At 43.3% G+C, this 19,239-nt stretch overlaps 1 protein-coding gene across 1 annotated transcript; it reads right to left on the minus strand.

Annotated features, from left to right (window-relative positions):
* Positions 1-221: 221 nt before the first annotated feature.
* LOC143785639 (mitochondrial sodium/calcium exchanger protein-like) lies at positions 222-18,557 on the minus strand. The gene is made up of 6 exons (XM_077274676.1): positions 18,420-18,557; positions 15,028-15,070; positions 7,224-7,344; positions 6,384-6,536; positions 3,939-3,991; positions 222-442 (listed from the first exon to the last, which is right to left on the minus strand). The coding sequence occupies exons 3-6, from the start codon at positions 7,341-7,343 to the stop codon at positions 370-372; spliced, it is 399 nt and encodes a 132-aa protein (XP_077130791.1). The 5' UTR covers position 7,344; positions 15,028-15,070; positions 18,420-18,557; the 3' UTR covers positions 222-369.
* Positions 18,558-19,239: the final 682 nt, after the last annotated feature.

The following is a 19,239-nucleotide window of genomic DNA, read 5'->3' on the forward strand; positions in this document are numbered from 1 at the left end:
TTTAGGAGTCGGTCCATTTTATACTGACTGCACAGCCCTGGTATGTATGTATGTATGTATGTATGTATGTATGTATGTATGTATGTATGTATGTATGTATGTATGTATGTATGTATGTATGTATGTATGTATGTATGTATGATACACACTTTTTCCCTGTACTTGAATATCCATGTGATTATGTAGTGTCGGGATCTGTTATATGTACATACACATTGCCAGTCACACTTGCTTGATCCCCAGGGAGGGCAGGAAAAAAGCAACAGCAGCTGTGTGGTTGTGTCCAAACTCTGATTTCCAACTCTGAAAGGTACATTCCATCCTAAAGGATGCAGTTTTCCCATTTACACTTATATACCAAACACCTTTCTAAAAAAAGGATACAGCTACATTATGTGATAGCCTGAGCGTTTGAGAGATTGCAGACAAATTCGGACAAAAGCTGGGGAAAAAAATACATTATAAATTACTCAAGAACAACATAACCATTTTATATTTATAATTGTGTATTAAATTTTTATGGTGTATATCACACACACACACTAGCAACAGCTGACTAGGACTTAAGGAGTAGTCCCTTCTCCAAGATCCATTCCCAAAATGTAGTGGGTATAATATTAGCAAATCCCTCCAATTAGATATATAGCATAGTGTTTCTGATTTGCTTCAGTCATGTGCAGGGCATTGTAGGACCTTAGGTATCCGTGGTTGCAACTATTGGGAAAAAAAACAAACAAAAAAAACACAACAACTGACAGCTAGTTGCTAGTGGTCATAACCATGGATGGATACCTAAGGTCCTACAATGCCTGCACATGAGAAAAGAGACATTTTGTGTCAGAAAAACTATACTACATTTCTAATTTAAGGCGTTTGCTAATATTACTACATCTATTACATATTGGGATAGGATCTTTGAGATGGGAATAACCCTTTTAATGCCATAAACTTGAAACTTTTGGCACCCCCCAGAATTACAGTTTAGAAGGTTTTTTTCTTCTTAAAAAAAAAAAAAAAAAAAAAGATACCTGCGAAGAATTACATGTTCATTACTTCAAATACTACAGAGCTTCAGGTGAAATTGCAAAGCACCCGAAAGACAAAACAAGCCAACTTAGCAATTTAAATCTTATTAAAAATATCAATAACAGAGGTATTTTATTGTGACTTACCTAGATTACCACTGCCTCTATCAGTGGTGGCTAATGTAGAAGGCGCACAGTGCTTTTAAAAGGGACCGTCCGCACAGAATGACTGTTCACACTAAGTACTGGCGCTTGGTGCTTCACAGCAATGACAATCATTTATATACACCTTCCCACATTCTTGCTTTCCATCCATCTCCACCCTTCTCTGGCCCTATGAAGATGTGTCAATCGAAAAGTGGCCCAATCAATTAAATAAACCTTCCCACTGCTTGTTGTCCCACCATCTCCACTGTCCCTTTCCCAAGCAGTGGGAAGGTGTAGTTAATTGATTGATCCCCCCTTGATTGACACGTCTGGCTCCATAGGGCCAGAGCAGAGTGGAGATAGATGAAACCAAGAATGTGGGAAGGTGTATCGAAACAATGGTCCCCGCTGTGAAGAACAGAGCGCTTGTACTTGGTTTGAACAATTATTCTGTGCTATAGAGCTTGTGAGATCACACCTCCACTACAGTCAAGGTTCAGAGATCTGTTCACAAGGCCTGGGATTGCTGGGATCCTGTGCATAGGGGACAGCAACTTACTACAGTTGGAATAATCCGTCAACCTAATTTTGAACGATTTTTTTGTAGGTATATTAGTGCCATGACGAGCTGGGGGACCATTCTACTGTGTGGGAGCTGTGGGGTCATACTGTTAGTTTTTTTTTGTTTGGTTTTTTTTTTTTTGGGGGGGGGGGCTGTTGATCACAGTACAAGGGCTCGAATAACAGGAGTAGAATGGTTTACTGCTTTTTATAAATATTAGTAAGTTACATAGTTTTGACCGGCTCAATAATCTGCGATAAGGTAATAAAAATACTATGGAATCAGTTTAGCTCAATATTAAAGTGTTAGTTTGGTTCTCTGTAAAAGTCAGTCTCATGTGGGCCCTCTGGAAAATGGAAAATGTAATTGCCCATCCCTGGTAAGAGGGTTTCAATTGAAGTAGTTGAGTAACCATCTATTCTCAGACTACTCACACCATTAACATAAGGTTCGCCATCATGCTCCGAGTGTTTTTTTTTAAAAAATAAAAATAAAAAAATCAATCATTTGAGGATGGCGAGAGCGGACGGTTGCTTAACCACAAGTGTGGGACTTGCAAAAAAAGTGTTCATGTGCTGATAGTTTGTGCTCAAGCAAATTGAGGGAGGATGAGCAAGTCAAGTTGAAGTGTGGCCAGAAGTAACCAAACCGCATACTTATGGTCATGTGACCACCCGATCTCCCTGGTGATAAAATCCTGACAGTATGCAGTACACATGCTGTAAGGATTGAGAAGTCTGCAGTCACAGACTGGACAATCCCTTTAAATATTCCTCACCAATCGTTACACCGATGCCTCTACCTTGTGCCAGTCATTACACTGGTTACCCATCCACTCCAGAATCCAGTACAAACTTATCACTCTCACCCACAAAGCACTTCATGGCTCAGCATCACCCTACATCTCCTCCCTGGTCTCAGTCTTCCACCCTACCCGTGCCCTCTGCTCCGCTAATGACCTCAGGTTAGCATCCTCAATAACCAGAACCTCCCACTCCAGTCTCCAAGATTTTTCACGTGCTGCGCCATCTCTTTGGAATGCACTACCCAGGTTAAAACGATTAATCCCCAATGCCCTCAGTTTTAAGCGTGCCCTAAAAATGCATTTGTTCAGACTGGCCTACCGCATCAACTCATTAAGCCAACTATCCCTGTGTGGCCCATTCAAAAAAAAACAAAAAAAAAAAACTTAAACCATAATCAGGTTCCTCGTATCATGTTCTCATACACTTTATGCAGTTAATAGCCCTCTGTGTCTGTACTGTTACATACTTAGGCTGTTAACTGGTTCATGCAGCTTTACATGAACACCCGAGCCTTAAACTATGGCTGGTCCAAATAACTAAAGCAATTGTTACCATCCACCTCTCGTGTCTCCCCTTTTAGATTGTAAGCTTGCGAGCAGGGCCCTCACTCTTCTTGGTATCAGTTTTGATCTATGTGATTATGGTTATGCTGTAATGTCTATTGTCTGTACTAATCCCCTCTATAATGTAAAGTGCTGTGGAATATGTCGGCGCTATAGAAATATCGTCAAAAACCTTTTTTCACATAACCTTAAAATCAGACAATGGAGTAAAGATAAGCATGCCATGTTACGTAAAGATGTGAGCATGTGAAGAAAACACATACCTGCATAACACTTATATGGTTTCTGAAAAGTGAATCTTTAGTTTCAAAAAAAGTCATTTGTCCTACATCCATCTCATCACAGCAATTTACAGTCAGTCACACACAGTACTATGTTTTGCCAGCCATACCAGGAGTACATAGGAGGTTATACCTCTCTTCTTGCCAGCCTGTACTGCCATCAGCACAATGACCGCGAATACACTGCAGGACAGTCTTGTATGAAAGCCTTGTCTTGAAGCAAGTGCAATATGTAATTTTCTGTGGTTACTGTCACTACTGTGGGGGGGGGGACACTAGTGCAGCTGAATAAGGGGAAAAAAAAAAAAAAAGCAAAAGAACTATAGTAGGGTGCCAAAAAGAAACGTTGATCCTAAACTGCGAGAGGCAAACTTGGCTGGTTTAGATCCTAAAGCTCTTATGGGCAGAATCTGCTTCCCTTTTGTCTTGTCGTGGGCTATTAACCTCAAAGGTGACAAAAGAAAGAATGTGTTCTGCTTTTACGGATTGTAAAGTACTGTTAGCAATATCAGTAAACGTTATCGTAGGAGAGGACAGATAGGCAGTATACTTACAACTTCTCTGCAGTCACTGCAAGAATTATGAAGAGGTAGAGGAGCCAGAGGGCCTGTTAATTAATACAGGACAAAAATATTTATTTTCTGCTTAAGAGGTCTAATACACAAGAAAAACATTAGTCCAGAAGCTTAATCATGAAAGATTACTAAACTCCACTTTTTCTGGTTCTTCCTGCACCAAATCTGACGCATGTAAAGACATCATGATATTATAGATATACATACTGTACTATTACATAAAATGTGCATCATTATATACACTGTGGCAATACAATACAGTACTTTCAGTTTACGTTTCAACATTGAATTTGACGCTGCATATATTAAACATTCAGCATCTTACAGTTCCAGGGAAGTGAATGGGATTCATAGAAACCTCATGTCCATTTTTTTTTTTTTTTTTAAAGCACACTGCATAGGTAGACCAGTGGTGATGAGCGAATGTGCTCGGACGCTAACCGAGTGACTTCGTTGTGCTCAAATACTATGATTGAGTCCCCGCAGCTGCATGTCTCGCACCTATTCAACAGCCGCAACACATGGAGATTGCCTGTTTGTTAGATGTGTGTGTGTCTAGTGCGTTCTTGGTGTGGAAACGCTCTAATAACACGTGCAATCCAAATATGACCTTCATTTGTCAAAGCCAAATACCAGGAAGTAGCAAAAAAACAAACCAGCTATATTTAAAATATGACAAACCAAAAAGCTAAAACTGCAGCATCAAAATACATGAGGAAAAAAGCATATAAAAACTCAAGTAACGCAATTTAGCCGATAGGTGCCGAAACGTAATAAAGACTGAAATGCTCATCTTGGGAACGTAGTCTTAGAGGAAAACTCAACCTGTGAATCAGAACCAAGGAGCCAACAATACGGCTTTATTTTGCAGGCACACCACCCCAGGAGGCCATAATGTTAGGGAGCCTATTACAGTAACTCTTATTTCACATCTAGAGCTAAAGCATCATTTACATTTTACCCCCGTTTTTGTTTTTTTTACTTTTGGAGTATATCCAAGTTCGAAAACAACATCCAAGCAGGTGCTGTAATTGTAAGTTATCAGATATTACATTTTCCACAATGTTCTACGGAACTACTGCAAAAGACAGCGAGACTTTCAGGTTGCACACAGTTGAAAAATGGCTTGAAAAATAGATAGGTTTATTTTTCCCCTCTTAAAAGATTGAGGTACAGTATACCATGATCTACGCACATCTCCATCTGTGGAGTCTTCATGCCTAGACTTTTATTCAGAAAAATAATTTGGTTTAATACATGGATGCAAAATAAAAAAATAAATAAATAAATTAAAAAAAAAACAACTTGTGCCCCCATAAAAAGCAAGAATTTAGAACAGAGGACATATTCAAGTTAAAAGGAACCTGACAGACTTTTGCTGCCCGAACTATGCAGCATGAATCAGACCCTGGCTGTGGAGTTTCACAGAAAACACTTTGAAATATCCGGCTTCAGACTGTGCATCTCAGGTGACTAGTCCGCATCAAGTCCCTAGTGGCTTCTGCCCAACATGCTCCCCTAGACATGCTCACAAGAACATAGGAAATAAGACGTGTCAGTCTAGGGAAGTGGGGCAGGGAACAAACATTGTGGACTGGCCTCTGACTAGTCATCCAAAGCACAGTTCCTTGATGCCCTCACCTCCTCTGGATGTCTTATATGTCCAAGGGAAGAAAGCGTGAAGCTGGCGCTGGTTGGCTGTAGGCATCGGTGACAGCTGGAATAGCGCCCACACAGCAGGCAAGCATAGGTGATATTTCAGAAGGGGGATACACTGATCAGCGGACAACCCCTTTAAGCAGTGTTGATGAGGTTTTTAGGTGACAACTGCTAGATCAGCTAGTATTCTCATGTTGCCAGAATGGGGACCCTATGACACACCTGCCCCCTCCTCGAACAACTGCTGCTCCAAAGTCTATGAGACTGCCGAAGACATCTCTGTACTCTAGCATCAAAGCTGAACACCTTAAAATACTGTACTTTCCTCCCTAAATTCATCATCCCTTGATCTGCAAAATATTTTCTTTAACCCCCTTAAATGTTAAATTGTTGAATAGGTTTTTGTCTTTTCATTTCAGCAGCCATAACTTTTCATTTATCTACCCCCTCCTCTGCTGTAAGACTTTTTGGTTTTTAAATGTAAACTCGGAAAACAGTGCCCTAATAGTGCCCCAAGTCACTGGCAGAGATGATATATGTCTGCTATGCCAGGCAGTCGCCCAATGAGTATGTGATCATCCAATAGAAGAGTCAGCATTACTGATTCTTAGATTAGATAGAGGCCGTATATAACTGCTGTTTTCCGGCCCATCTAGGTTCTCCGACAATTGGGGGGGCCTATATGCCACTTCTATAATGGAGAAGCAGTGATATAGAAATGACACAACAACCCTTCAGCTATTAGAAGCATATAAACATACTCACATATAGGAAGATGGCCAAGGGAAACAGCTGGGGAGGAAAGTTGCAGAACGCCACATCCAGGTATCTAACGTAGCCATCATTGTCACCGCAATCGGAGGTGTTCCTGACAAACTCGCAGCGAAGGGAAACATTTAGTGTCCCCACGGCCTGGCACTGCATGGAAGACATCACATAATCAGTCATTTCACAGATGAAAAATTGCAACAAAATTGCAGTATATATTTTACAGAACTCCAATCTATATAAAAACCTCATGTGTCAAGGACAGGGTAGAGAGTTTATGTATATCTGCTCTAAAACAGGGAACAAGATTTCTGATTGATTTATGACAAAAGGTTGTGCTATATGTACAAAACAGTGACCATGTCATGTACACAAGACTTCTGGCAGCACAACCATTCTCGTGTGATGATGAAGGAGAAAACTTCTGCCGGTGCCCGACGGTGCTTTAACTCCCCCAAGAACAAAAGGGTTGGGGTTATGTTCAGGAAGCCCCTGTCCCCAAACACAAATGGTGGCCCCACTTTAAATGCCGTTCATCTTGGGAAATCTTGAGTAATGAGGAATAACGTAAGGAAGTTCTATTGCTTTATACAAAATTTGAGATCTCTGAACCAAAAACCTGTTGGAATACAGAAAATCCATATAACTGTAAATGCCCTGTAAAATCGGTTTAACTATTTTTGGTGCTAAAGTAACATTAAAAAACAAAAAATAAAGAACCTTTAATTGATTTTGGAAAACCATCAGTGCACTGGAATATTGAAACTTATCAGACATTAAGATGTAGATCAGAAGGAAGTAGAAAAGCGGTGTTACACAGGCAAGATTTGTACTCACATCTGCTTCCTCCGCGGTGTAGTTCCCATGTCGGTCGGGAGTTGGAAGGTTCCAGTGCAGCGGGAAGTTGACGACTTCTTGACTTGATGTCATGAGCCATTGTGAGATAGTCAGGGGCATGCTAGGCGGTTAGAAGAACAAAACAGAACAAAGTAGTAAAGGTTTAGATCGAAAGAAATCCCTTTACATTGTGGCCGCACATGTCAGTCCTCTGCTGTCACAGCACACCACTGTCTACACAACCTTCTTCCTGAACTCGGCAGAACATATATATCACTTTCCTGAAGCAGAGTCATGTGAGACAGAGGAGGAAGTAAAAGTCACATTCTAAAGGAATTCACATCTCATTCAGTGTGTCACTGCCAAATACTGTCAGTGGGCAAGAAACCACAAGACTGAGCCCCATCATGTGCGTCTCCTAGCTGCAAAGGTAACAAATACAGGGCCTGCCTCATAGATGGAGCTTCTTCTTGTGACAGATTTGTTACATTAAATGAGGTATAAATGAATATTAGGAGGGACTGAGGAAACCGTAATATAGCAGTTATGTAAAATGTAAAAGGAAGAAAAGGAAGTGCCGCCTTTAGGTAAGGCACCTTGACTGACAATTTGGTAATGTTAGAAGATGCAAAACGCTGCTTCCGGGTTCATCGGCGCATGCGCGCGCGATGGGCCAGTCCCGGCGTCACAGACCGCGTCACGCCGGACTGGCCCATCGCGCGCGCATGCGCCGATGAACCCGGAACCATCCGCTCACACTTACCAGACGTTTAACCATATGCTTCATTACTGGCATTATATAAAGACCGCCAATGTCTTCCTTATCACCTCCCCTTGAAAAAGCCCTCCTGTGTGCGGGCGAAACGCGCGTCGGGGGTCGCGTCCTGTGGACCTCAACCGGTGCATCCTGCCTAAGTGTCTCCCACGGGTAAGCGCTGCCGCTCTAGTGTCTTATTTCCATGCCACTTGGCATCCGCCTCACCGGTATACTAATATGGGTGTTTGCAGCAGCTGCCCGTGTGCAGCATAGCTATGCACTATTCAGTTATCTGGCATGTATACACCGTGAGGGTACCCACTTTCTTCTTTTAAAACACATCCTTGCTTAACTTATGTACTCATGTGTGCTTTGTGTGTATTTTGTACTGTGCTATTAAGCGTGTTAATCATATACTTACTAATAAAGCCTATTTTTTAATTAAATATACCTGCATGCTCCTATTTTTCTCCTGGTATCAACAATTGCTATGGAGTTGGTTTCCTTTCTCGGTGGGGGGTTTGCTTGCACTATTTAGTGCTCAGTCTCTCTTCCTTTCCCCCCCCCGCTTGTATTTAATATGTTGCCTAATTTTGTTATTAATAAATATTACATGTACAGGAATAATTTAGCTGTTATACATGGCTAGAGCTGTTAAAGATAAGAAATATAACATCAAAAAGTATACATATCCCATATAGTAGTCATAGTGTACACAGAATCACATTGAGGGTATGTGCACACGTCTGGAATGCATGCAGAGTTTTCCTGAGATAAACCTGAGGTTTTCCGCAGGAATTCTGCATGCGTTTTTTTTGCGGATTTTTTGCGTTTTTTCCCTGACAATCCAAAACAATTGGAAATCCGCAAAAAGAATGAATATGATGCTTCTTTTCCCGCAATGTGTTTTTTTTTGCGGAAAAAAACGCGTCATGTGCACAAAAATTGCGGAATGCATTCTAAATGATATGCATCCTATCTAAGCGTTTTTATCGCGAAAAAAACTCACAAAAAACGCGAAAATTCCTGAACGTGTGCACATACCCTTAAAGTGACAATCGACCTATATGTACACCCTAGCAGGTAATACTAATTAACATCAGATTGTAAGGGTACTGTCACACTCTGCAACTTTCCAACGATCACGACCAGCGATACGACCTGGCCGTGATCGTTGGAAAGCCGTTGTATGGTCGCTGGAGAGCTGTCACACAGACCGCTCTCCAGCGACCAACGATGGCGAAGGCCCCGGGTAACCAGGGCCGCGCTTAGTAACCCGATGTTTACCCTGGTTACCAGCGTAAAAGTAAAAAAAAAAAAAAAACGTACATACTCACATTCCGGTGTCCTTCAGGTCCCTTGCCGTCTGCTTCCCGCTCTGACTGAGTGCCGCCGTAAAGTGAAAGCAGATCACAGCGGTGATGTCACCGCTGTGCTCTGTACTGCCTTACGGCCGGGAGTCAGTCAGAGCGGGAAGCAGACAGCAAGGGACCTGACGGACACCGGAATGTGAGTATGTACGGTTTTTTTTTGGTTTTTTTTAACCTTTACGCTGGTAACCAGGGTAAACATCGGGTTACTAAGCGCGGCCCTGCGCTTAGTAACCGATGTTTACCCTGGTTACAAGCAAACGCATCACTGGATCGCTGTCACACACAACGATCCAGCGATGACAGCGGGAGATCCAGCGACGAAATAAAGTTCCAAACATCTGCTACGACGTACGATTCTCAGCAGGGTCCCTGATCGCTGCTGCGTGTCAGACACAGCGATATCGTATGGATATCGCTGGAACATCACAGATCGTACCGTCGTAGCGATCAAAGTGCCACTGTGTGACAGTACCCTAAGTATGAACATATGTCAGCAACTGACTAAACACATGGATAACATTAGGTAATGAGGCACATAGGGGTATGCATAAGATATTGGTGCATAGGTTAGTGACAAGATAAGTGAATTTAAGGCAAAGATAGGCCCTCTCATATAAACCTGAAGATAAGAGTATAATCTCAATGCAACCCTTTTGTTTGTCATGATTAGAGATGGGCGGACCCATGGATGTATTTTGGGCTAGCAGGTTCGACCAAACAGTTAAGACAAATTTGGGTAGAAGAACAGCAACCAAACCCGGGGGAATGGGGGATGTCAAACATCCAGTGTTTACCACGCTGTCATGTACATGACAGCACGGCAAAAACTGCCTCTGATCGGCGACAAAAATCATTACCGCCGGTCAGACAGCTGCGGTCTGACACTGTGCGTGAGCATACGGCTGCAGTCTGAAGTAAAAAGTTTACCTATGGTCACTGGCATCAGCTAATGGGACTACTACTCCTATCAGCCTACACCTGATGCTACTAACAGATGCCTATGGATGGAGGAAAGGAAGATTTACTATCAGACCAGTATTTGTAATGATTCCCGTGGCCAGCTGGGGTAAGTGACGGAGTCAGTAACTTTGAGTTCCATCACAACTCACAGTATGGGTGTCTTGATTCTGTTAACAATGTAGCAGACAAAACAGCTCATGACCAGACAGGCCCTTCTGGCATTTGCCAGAATTGCCAGATGGCCAGTCAGGCCCTGGTCCAGACGCAGAACCACTGGGGAATGAACTGCTGCAAGCTCAGTTTAAGTGACCAGCGTAGACGTCAGAGGTTACTGAGGCTGCATTCCAAGCCGGGCCCCTGAACTGCGGGGACCTTGGAAACATCACCGCTAGCAGTGTGAGAAAGTCTCACGGTGCAGTGGTGAGTTCACCACAGTACATTGTGAGGAATTCCTCATTTCTCCTGGTGAAATCTTAAAGCTCAGCGCTGCACTGTCAGACTTTTTCTCACTCTGCTAGCTGTGATCTTGCCAAGGTCACCGCAGTTCAGGGGCTTGGCTTGGAATTCAGCCTCAGTAACCTGCGGTAACCTCGATGATGTCTCCGCTAGTCACACACTGAGCTCGCAGCAACCCATTTCCCAGTGGTTTTCAGCCTGGACAGTCGAATCTTGGTACCTCTAGGTTAAAAACTGCTTATCCCTGGACAAGGATTATAGCGTGGGACAGAACAATGGACAGTTGAGGGACATGGTTTTGTTTTTTTGTTTTTTTTACAGGAGACCATGGCTTCAGTGGAAAAGGGGATAATCACCCACCTTATTTAAAAATAAAAAGACTTTATTTTGGCTTTTTGTTAATTTACAATATAACTATAGTTTTATTAAAGGACAAGCATCTTATAGAAGTCTCTCCATTACGGAGCTGTGAGCTTGATGTCACCAAATACAAAGGTGACATCGACCCCACAAATATGTACACTACTTGCCACCGCCATAAGGCAGGTGGGAAGAGCTGGGCAAAGCGCCAGAGTTGGCCAACCCCATCTCTATAGTCTTGACATATCAAATGCACGTATTCACTATATAGATGTATATGTATATATAGCATAAATGCTCAAGTACTTGGGATTACCTTGGTAAGTATAAACAAATGTCAGCTTTCTATCTTATTGTAGTTAGTATTACCTGCCAGGGTGTACATGTAGGTCATACATTAGGTCATGTTAAACGGGGTTATGTCTACACTATGACTAGAATATGGGATATTTCTTGTACATCTTCAATAGCCATATAACAGCCTTCAGTCTTCTTGAGATACATAGACATGCATGTCTTTTTTTGTTTAATATAACATTGCAGGGAATTTTTTGTTGATATCTGTATATGGTATGTACATTACCTCTTTTTATAATTTATGGTCCTGGTTCACTCACCAATTGCCTCACCCGTTTTTCTCTTTTAATATGTATATTATGCCTTAATTATATTTTGTTGTCTATATAAAGCTCTGCAATTGTATTCTGGCCTCATAGTTAATTACCCTATTTTTGCTGTAATCTAAAATTCAAACTGGGGTGGTGGTGATTGGGGGGTTGTTGCCCTGTCCAACAGAGCAACAAGTTGGGCTTGATGAGTCAGCCATCTAGTGTGAACCACGTCAGTACCAGAGGTTCTTCCTCATCATTATGGTTTCATCACAGCATTTACTAGCTTGTAAGAAGTTTTAATGTTTTCCGAATTTATATTACATACATACACCCTCTACGGGTTATTCATACATACAATTGGGCTGGGGCCATACAGCAACTTTGGCACCTGTCGTGTCTGATAAATCATAGTTCAATTCAAGTGAATGGTGGGATAGGTCTCATTACAACATAAGTACTGCAAACAGCAAGCCTCAAGTAGTCTAAGGCTATGAGCCACGAACAAACCTGCCGCAGCCAGATGTTACAGCATAGTGGATGGGATTTCTATCGTTCATAGTCGCCTGTGGATCACCCACGGAGACTGACATGTGGGACGTCTTTCCAGACTGCAGCATGTGAATTTCTCTTGGAGAAGCTAGTCTTTGCAACAGAAATTTCACCATTAGAATTTATTGGATGCGGTAAATCTGCACAGTTCAGTGAAAACGTGCGGATTTACCTGCATTCAACAGAAAGCAATGAGCACACACTGCATCCAAAGTGCTGCTAGTTCCGGATCGTGGGCACCCAGCCTAACAGACCTGGGTTTTGGGGACAGTACTCTGGAGGGTGTGAGGGGGGAGCCCATACACTGGTATTTCACTGCGGTGTAGCGGCAGCACCTAGCAAACTTTTGTCGGTCGATAGGTGTTGTGGTCAAAGTTCTATAAAGCAAAAAGATTAGTCACAGAAAAAAAAAAAACTGGTTAGTTTCCAATTGCTGTTTCCGTCCAACAACCCCAAGGCATAATTTTATGCTTCCTACGCCAAATTTTATGGTAATTTGGAGCTAAGTAAAGACAAATGGTGCATTGAATGCAGAGGATGTTCTACACTAATAACCATAACAAAGGCGATTCATAGTAGCAAGAAATACAAGTCTCATAGTATACCTAACAAAAGAAGCCAGTATTAACTATCAATTAGGCTGGTACGTAGCAATTAAGTCATTTTACTGTTTGCGTTCCTCCTCATCTTGAAATTTTAGATCTACTATTATCAAATAGTTCCCTGTTGCATGATTTGCAAAGCGCACACCCCTAGGGGCTCAGCATGCTTCTAGAGCCGCGGCTGAGATACTAACCGTACCACAGAAAGGGGACATGCAGATATAGCAGCCGCTCTTTACACTCCGGTCACACCACTATGCAGGAAAACAGTCATTAAGTGCAGAGTATTGAGCAAGTAAATGGCTTTACAGATCAAGGTTGTAATATCAGATTGGTTTACTAACTGATGTTCAGGAGCATCCAGTGCATGATATAGAGTAATATTAAGTCCTCAGTGTCAACACTAGTGGTGGACAATACGGAGGTGACTAGGATTTGTTAAAAATCGACAAAGCAGGTAAATACAATTACTTACGTGGTTAAGTGACTGCGGCCACCACTCATGGTCTAGAAGGAAACCTGCACTGGTGACCTGTCTGGGCGTCACCTCCGCCATGAGATATTATATGGATAGGGATTGTTTGGGCTGCTGGTCAGTGAGGCCTGTGATAGTGAAGGACACTTAAGTGTTTTGTGAGGGCCAGAGGCTATTCTGAGCCGTGATGTACTTTGCTAATGACGGTTCCCACAGAACGCACTTATTGTAGACCTCCCGCATCTATATTTCCACTGTGACCATCACTTTTAAAAAGGCGCAAGTAAGAAGCACATCACCCTTTGCATGGCAGTGAGAAGCTCGCACCTACATCCGCAGCCCAAATAGATTTAATGGGGGGAATCCCAAACCTGCAGCTCCTGTCAATTTATGCTGAGGATTTATTTCGCAACATGTTCATGAGATTCCTTCAAAGCTCATGCACTTTGCGGGCACTATAAAACTCAGGTTTTATGCAGGCGAACTTTTACACCATGGGAACTGGATTTACAACTAGTTGCAATCAACTTTAGGAAAGGAAGTTTCTTTTTCCGTATGCTAACAATCTCTCAGACAATGGAAATTCCAAGAACGAATTGACTTTCAAGTTGTCATAACATAACATTTCTTTCTGAACTGTAGGAAATGGATGTCTGTGCTTGTTATTTGGTGCAGTTCTCAATAATCAGGTCAGTAACAAGTGCTGGTAGGAATGGCCGCTTCTTGAAGAGCTACCTCTCAAGTACAAGTGTATAATCGACATTCCAGGCATAGCAAGAGCCATGGGCCAATGCTTAATACATCTAACTTACAGCATTGCTAGTTAAATCCTGGACCGGACACTTTGCCACAGGTTTGTGGTTTCAACAACAATACTCAACATAGGGTTTATGAAAAAAATCCCAATGCACATTGGAATCTGAGTAAATTGGATTTAAACAAGGTGCAGCAGGATAAGTGGTCCTACAGACCCCATAGAGAAAGCAGCCAAGTCTCCTGGGTGTGTAATCCTCCAGCATCTCCAGACACCACATTAAGGTATGTAATACAGGTAACATTGTGCATTTTTGGTGTGAGACATTGCATTTCATAGACTTATTTATTATAATTAGAAGTAACATTTCTGGGTCTGAGGGTTTCAAAACAAGCTAAGGAGGTTTATACAGAGCCAAGTGTCCCACAGATGGCCATGTAATGTATTTTAAGGGAGACATCCATGTAGGGATTTTTTAATTAAAAGTAATTACCGTAACTAATTGCCAGGGCAAGTCAGTAGACATGTCACAACACCGCACGGGTCCGGTCCAACTTATGCAATTAGAAACACTGCGTCCTACCACACCTAGCTAATCATAAGGATTTCACTAACTAAATGTTTTAAAGCCATGTGTCCAATAAATCGGCTTGGATTCGAGTGTCACACTCCTAGGCATAGAAGAAGTACGGTACTCAGAAAATAATTATTGGCTGCTTCTCCCAGGTTACAGTAAATATGTCGGAAAGTTTGGAATAGTCAGTTGAGCATTCAAGGGCGTTTACCCTGCTGAAGGGCCCTTAAATCAAAGATCTGGGACTTTATGGTCAACTTTTCAATGGGAAGTTATTTTATGCTGATCGATTAAACCGAATATATTCACTCGTTCATGTTTGCAGAGACTTACGACTGTCAGATGCTGGGGTTTTCTGAGAGATGAAAGGAGAACACTAGAAAGAGAAGGAAAACATGATGAGTGTAAATGTCTGGAAACAGGCAACATGCATCCTGTAAGCAGTTTACCACGGTGCATAGTAATATTTCGCTCTACATAGTCAGTGTATGGAACACATACTTGGTGCCCTATTGACAAAATGGTGCCAGTCTCAATCACTGAACAATGGGCTTGGGTAGTCTATGGTGGCCATTTCATAGACAGGCAATCCGGGCTCCAGATGAGGAGCAACACAACCACGGACTCCTGACATACTAGACTCTAGGATATATAGTACAGAACCATAAGTAATGAGGTGGCCACAACCCCATTAAATACATAAATGAAAATGGGCACAACTAGGTGACGAAATAAATCCTCCCATACTTTACTTGCAGTAATATCCAGCAGGTGTCTCACGTGACCACTGCAATGGAACAGTAGCTACTGATCAGCTTGAAGTGGCCACGTGAAAAACGCCAACCAGATTTTGATGTCTCAAGACCGGCGGGGGACACCGCATTGAAAGGACAAGCAGGGCTGGTCACAAAAAAGACTTCTTTTTATCTTAAACACTACTATTCACCATCTTCGACCCCATTAACATTAACTTTTAAAGTAGCAAACAACGCCTATTAATGAATATTTATTATACTCACTTACATGGCACCAACACATTCCACATACTGTTCCCAGTGAGGCTCACTATCTGAATTATTTATTAGTATGTCTGGATGTCAATATACAATCCCAAGGTCTACAAGGTGTACTCACATCTTGGTGTATAAATGCACTTCACACATAATCGTGCAGTCAGAATTACCAAACACAACAATATTAAATATAAAGGGCACAGTATTTCTCAACAGGGCTAAATTATGTCATATGGTTCCAGAAGAATAATTTACTGTAGTTGTTCAGTGGCTTGCAAAAGTATTCACCCCTTTGGCGGTTTACCATGTTGTTACATTACAACCTGTGCTTAAATATTTTTGTAATCCGATTTGTGTGTGATGCATCAGCACTAAATAGTCTAAGTAGGTAAAGTGAGAAAAATATAGACATAAATTACATTTAAGGGATTAAATAGCTAAAAATTGGCATGTGCGTATGTATTCACCCATTTTCCTATGAAGCCCCGAAAAATTTCTGGTGCAAACAATTCCCTTCTTAAGTGACATGATTGGTGTTGGTAAGTCCACCTATGTGTAATCTAAGTGTCACATGGTCTGTCAGTATATACACACCTTTTCTGAAAGGCCACAGAGGCTGCAACACCATTAAGTAAGAGGCACCACTAACCAAACACCATGAAGACCACGGAGATCTCAAAACAAGTCAGGGATAAGGTTGTTGAGAAATACAAGTCAAGGTTGGGTTATAAAAAGATTATCCCAATATTTGATAATACCTCTGGTGCACCATCAAATCCATTAGCATCAAATGGAAAGAACTTGATAACACGACAAACTGCCAAGAGGTGGCCGCCCACCAAAACTCTGAGCCCAGGCAAGAAGGGTATTAATCAGAGAGGCAGCACAGAGACCAAAGGTAACCCTGAAGTAGCTTCAGAGTTCCCAAGCAGAGACAGGAGCATCTGTCCATATGACCACAATAAGCTGCACACTCCATAGAGGTGGCCTTTATGGAAGAGTGGGCAGAAAAAATCCTTTACTTACACACAAAAATTGTAAGGCTTGTTTTGAGTTTCCCAAAAGACATGTGGGAAATTCTCCAAATGTCTGGAGGAAGGTGCTGTGGTCTGATGAGACCAAAATTAAACTTTCTGACCACCAAGGTAAATGCTACGTCTGGCGCCAAACCAACACAGTTCATCAGCCCAAGAACACCATCCCCACAGTGAAACATCATGGCAGCATAATGCTGTGAAGATGTTTTTTGGCAGAGGGGACAGGGAAAATGGTCCGAGTCGAGGGGGAAGATGGATGGTACAAAATAGAGGGATATTTTTGAGCCAAGCTGTGTTTCAGTCTGTCAGTGACTTGAGACTGGGACGGAGGTTCATCTTCCAACAAGACAATGACCCAAAGCAACACTTGAGTGGTTTAAAAGGGGAAACAAATATTTTGGAGTGGCCTAATCAAAGCCCAGACCTTAATCCAATTGACAATCAGTGGTCAGACTTGAAGAATGCTGTTCACCAGAGGAAACCATCTACCTCAAAGGAGCTGGAGCAGTTTTGCCTTGAGAAATGGGCAAAAATCTCAGTAGCAAGATGTGTAAACGTCAGAGACTTATCCAACAAAATTTTCAGCTGTAATTACTGCAACAGGAGACTCAACAAAGTACTGACTTTAGAGGGGGGGGGGGTGAATAGTTATGCACACTGAAGTTTACAGTTATTTTGTCCTGTTATTTGCTGCACAATAAAAAGGAAACCAAATGTTCACAGTTGTAGGCACGTTCTTTATAGGAACTGATGCAAACCAAATATGCCAAGGATGGGGGGGGTGTTGAGTACTCTCACAAGTAACTACATGTCCATTACGTTATGTCAGCTCATCAGGAAACCTTAAGGTAAAGGCATACAGAAGAAGTAGGTCACAAGAGTGGCATTGCCAGGTCTATGCAGGAACCATCCACAGGCCTGTACGGCGGTGTTCACACAGCGCTACTAGGAGGCTGATCAGGTCTGTGGCCGTTTGGTGCACCAGTCACACTGTCCTCTAACAGGGCTCGGGGATTTTTGGCTGAATGATGAAGGGGCAAATTGTGAGCGAGTGGGGGGGGGGGGGGGGTTCAGAGTGATTTCTCACCACCGTGGCACCACTCGGATTACACTCGCCACACAATGGGCGTACAAGAGAAAAAAAAACCAATCCTACAGATGACAATGTCACATCGGCTTGTCTGATCTCGATTCCCAACCTGCCAGACAGGAAGATCAGCCACCGCCGGCTCGGGACAAGCACAACAAGGCTCTTAAAGGGATTGCAAGTGTATTATACTTAGCTACCCAGCACGGTGTCGCCGCATTATACAGCATCTGGTTTACCAAAGGCGAATACTCCCCCCACTGATCCCCCAAACACCCCTCTCTCGCCTCTACATGGTGTTTCACCAGTCTCATAATTCTGCTTTTAGCCAGACAGGCACGTGACTGCTGCAGCCAATCACTGACCAAGATATCACTGGTACAGTCAGTGATTGGCCGCAGCGGTCACACAATACAAGCTGTACATGGTCAGGGGGGCACGTTCCCTCCATTAGCGGCGTGTACATGTGCCATCAGGTGTGAGAGAACCGCGGATACATCACTAGGCACATGGCCTGTCAGGGCTCTGGAAAAGCTGGGTGACAAGCCCCACACCCGGCTGTGCTGCATGCTCAGGTGGGCGCATTACCTGCACGATGGCGGCTCAGACCCCTGTGCACATGCCTCAGGAAGGCAGCAGCCGGTCCCCGCACACACAGCAAGCCGCTCTGCCTGTCTGATCAGCTGACCCGACAGACTCTTGAGACAAACACGCCCCACCCACAGCACGAGTCTCATGGAAGGGGCGTGGTCTATTTAAAGCCCCACTGTGGTAGTAGCAGCAGCTAGCGCTCCCACGACCCGCATCTATGACTATGTAGGGGTTAATCCGAGGCTCCTCCCCGCAGGTGTCAGCTGACTGACTACTTCACGTGACTGTGGACTTCCATCCCAGAGAGCAGAGATGGCCGCTTGGATCTCGCTGCTGCTGCTGGCAGCCCTGGCTCCCTCTGTGGGGCGGGCGCAGAGCGCGGAGGTGTCCGTCATCCTGGACGAGACCACTGGGGAACTCAGCACTGTGCCCGAGCGGAGGGCAGACGCGGTGGCGTGGGCTGTGCTCAAAGACACCATCGGGGAGAACGGGTGAGTGGGGGCTGTGGGCAGCGTGACCACCCAGTGCCACCCGGCTCAGGAATACTAGGCTTGTGCCCTGACCTGGAGGCAGATGAGGAAAATGACAGTGCCCGCCTCAGCTGCTGAGGGGAACTCCCTTTAGAACCCTACAAACCCCTTGTGCGGGACCAGGGCAGTTTCTAGCCCAAAAATGACACAGGGCGAGAGTAGGAAATTTCTCCCCCCCCCCCCCCCCCCCCGGCACCGAAAATAATAAACATTATTTTTGTGGGCTTGAGTAATAAATAGAGAGCAGGCTTGTATCTTCCCTTTTTTTAATAAATTATAATTTGCCT

The sequence above is a fragment of the Ranitomeya variabilis genome, chromosome 7, assembly GCF_051348905.1.
Source record: "Ranitomeya variabilis isolate aRanVar5 chromosome 7, aRanVar5.hap1, whole genome shotgun sequence".
NCBI classification, from domain to species: domain Eukaryota; kingdom Metazoa; phylum Chordata; class Amphibia; order Anura; family Dendrobatidae; genus Ranitomeya; species Ranitomeya variabilis.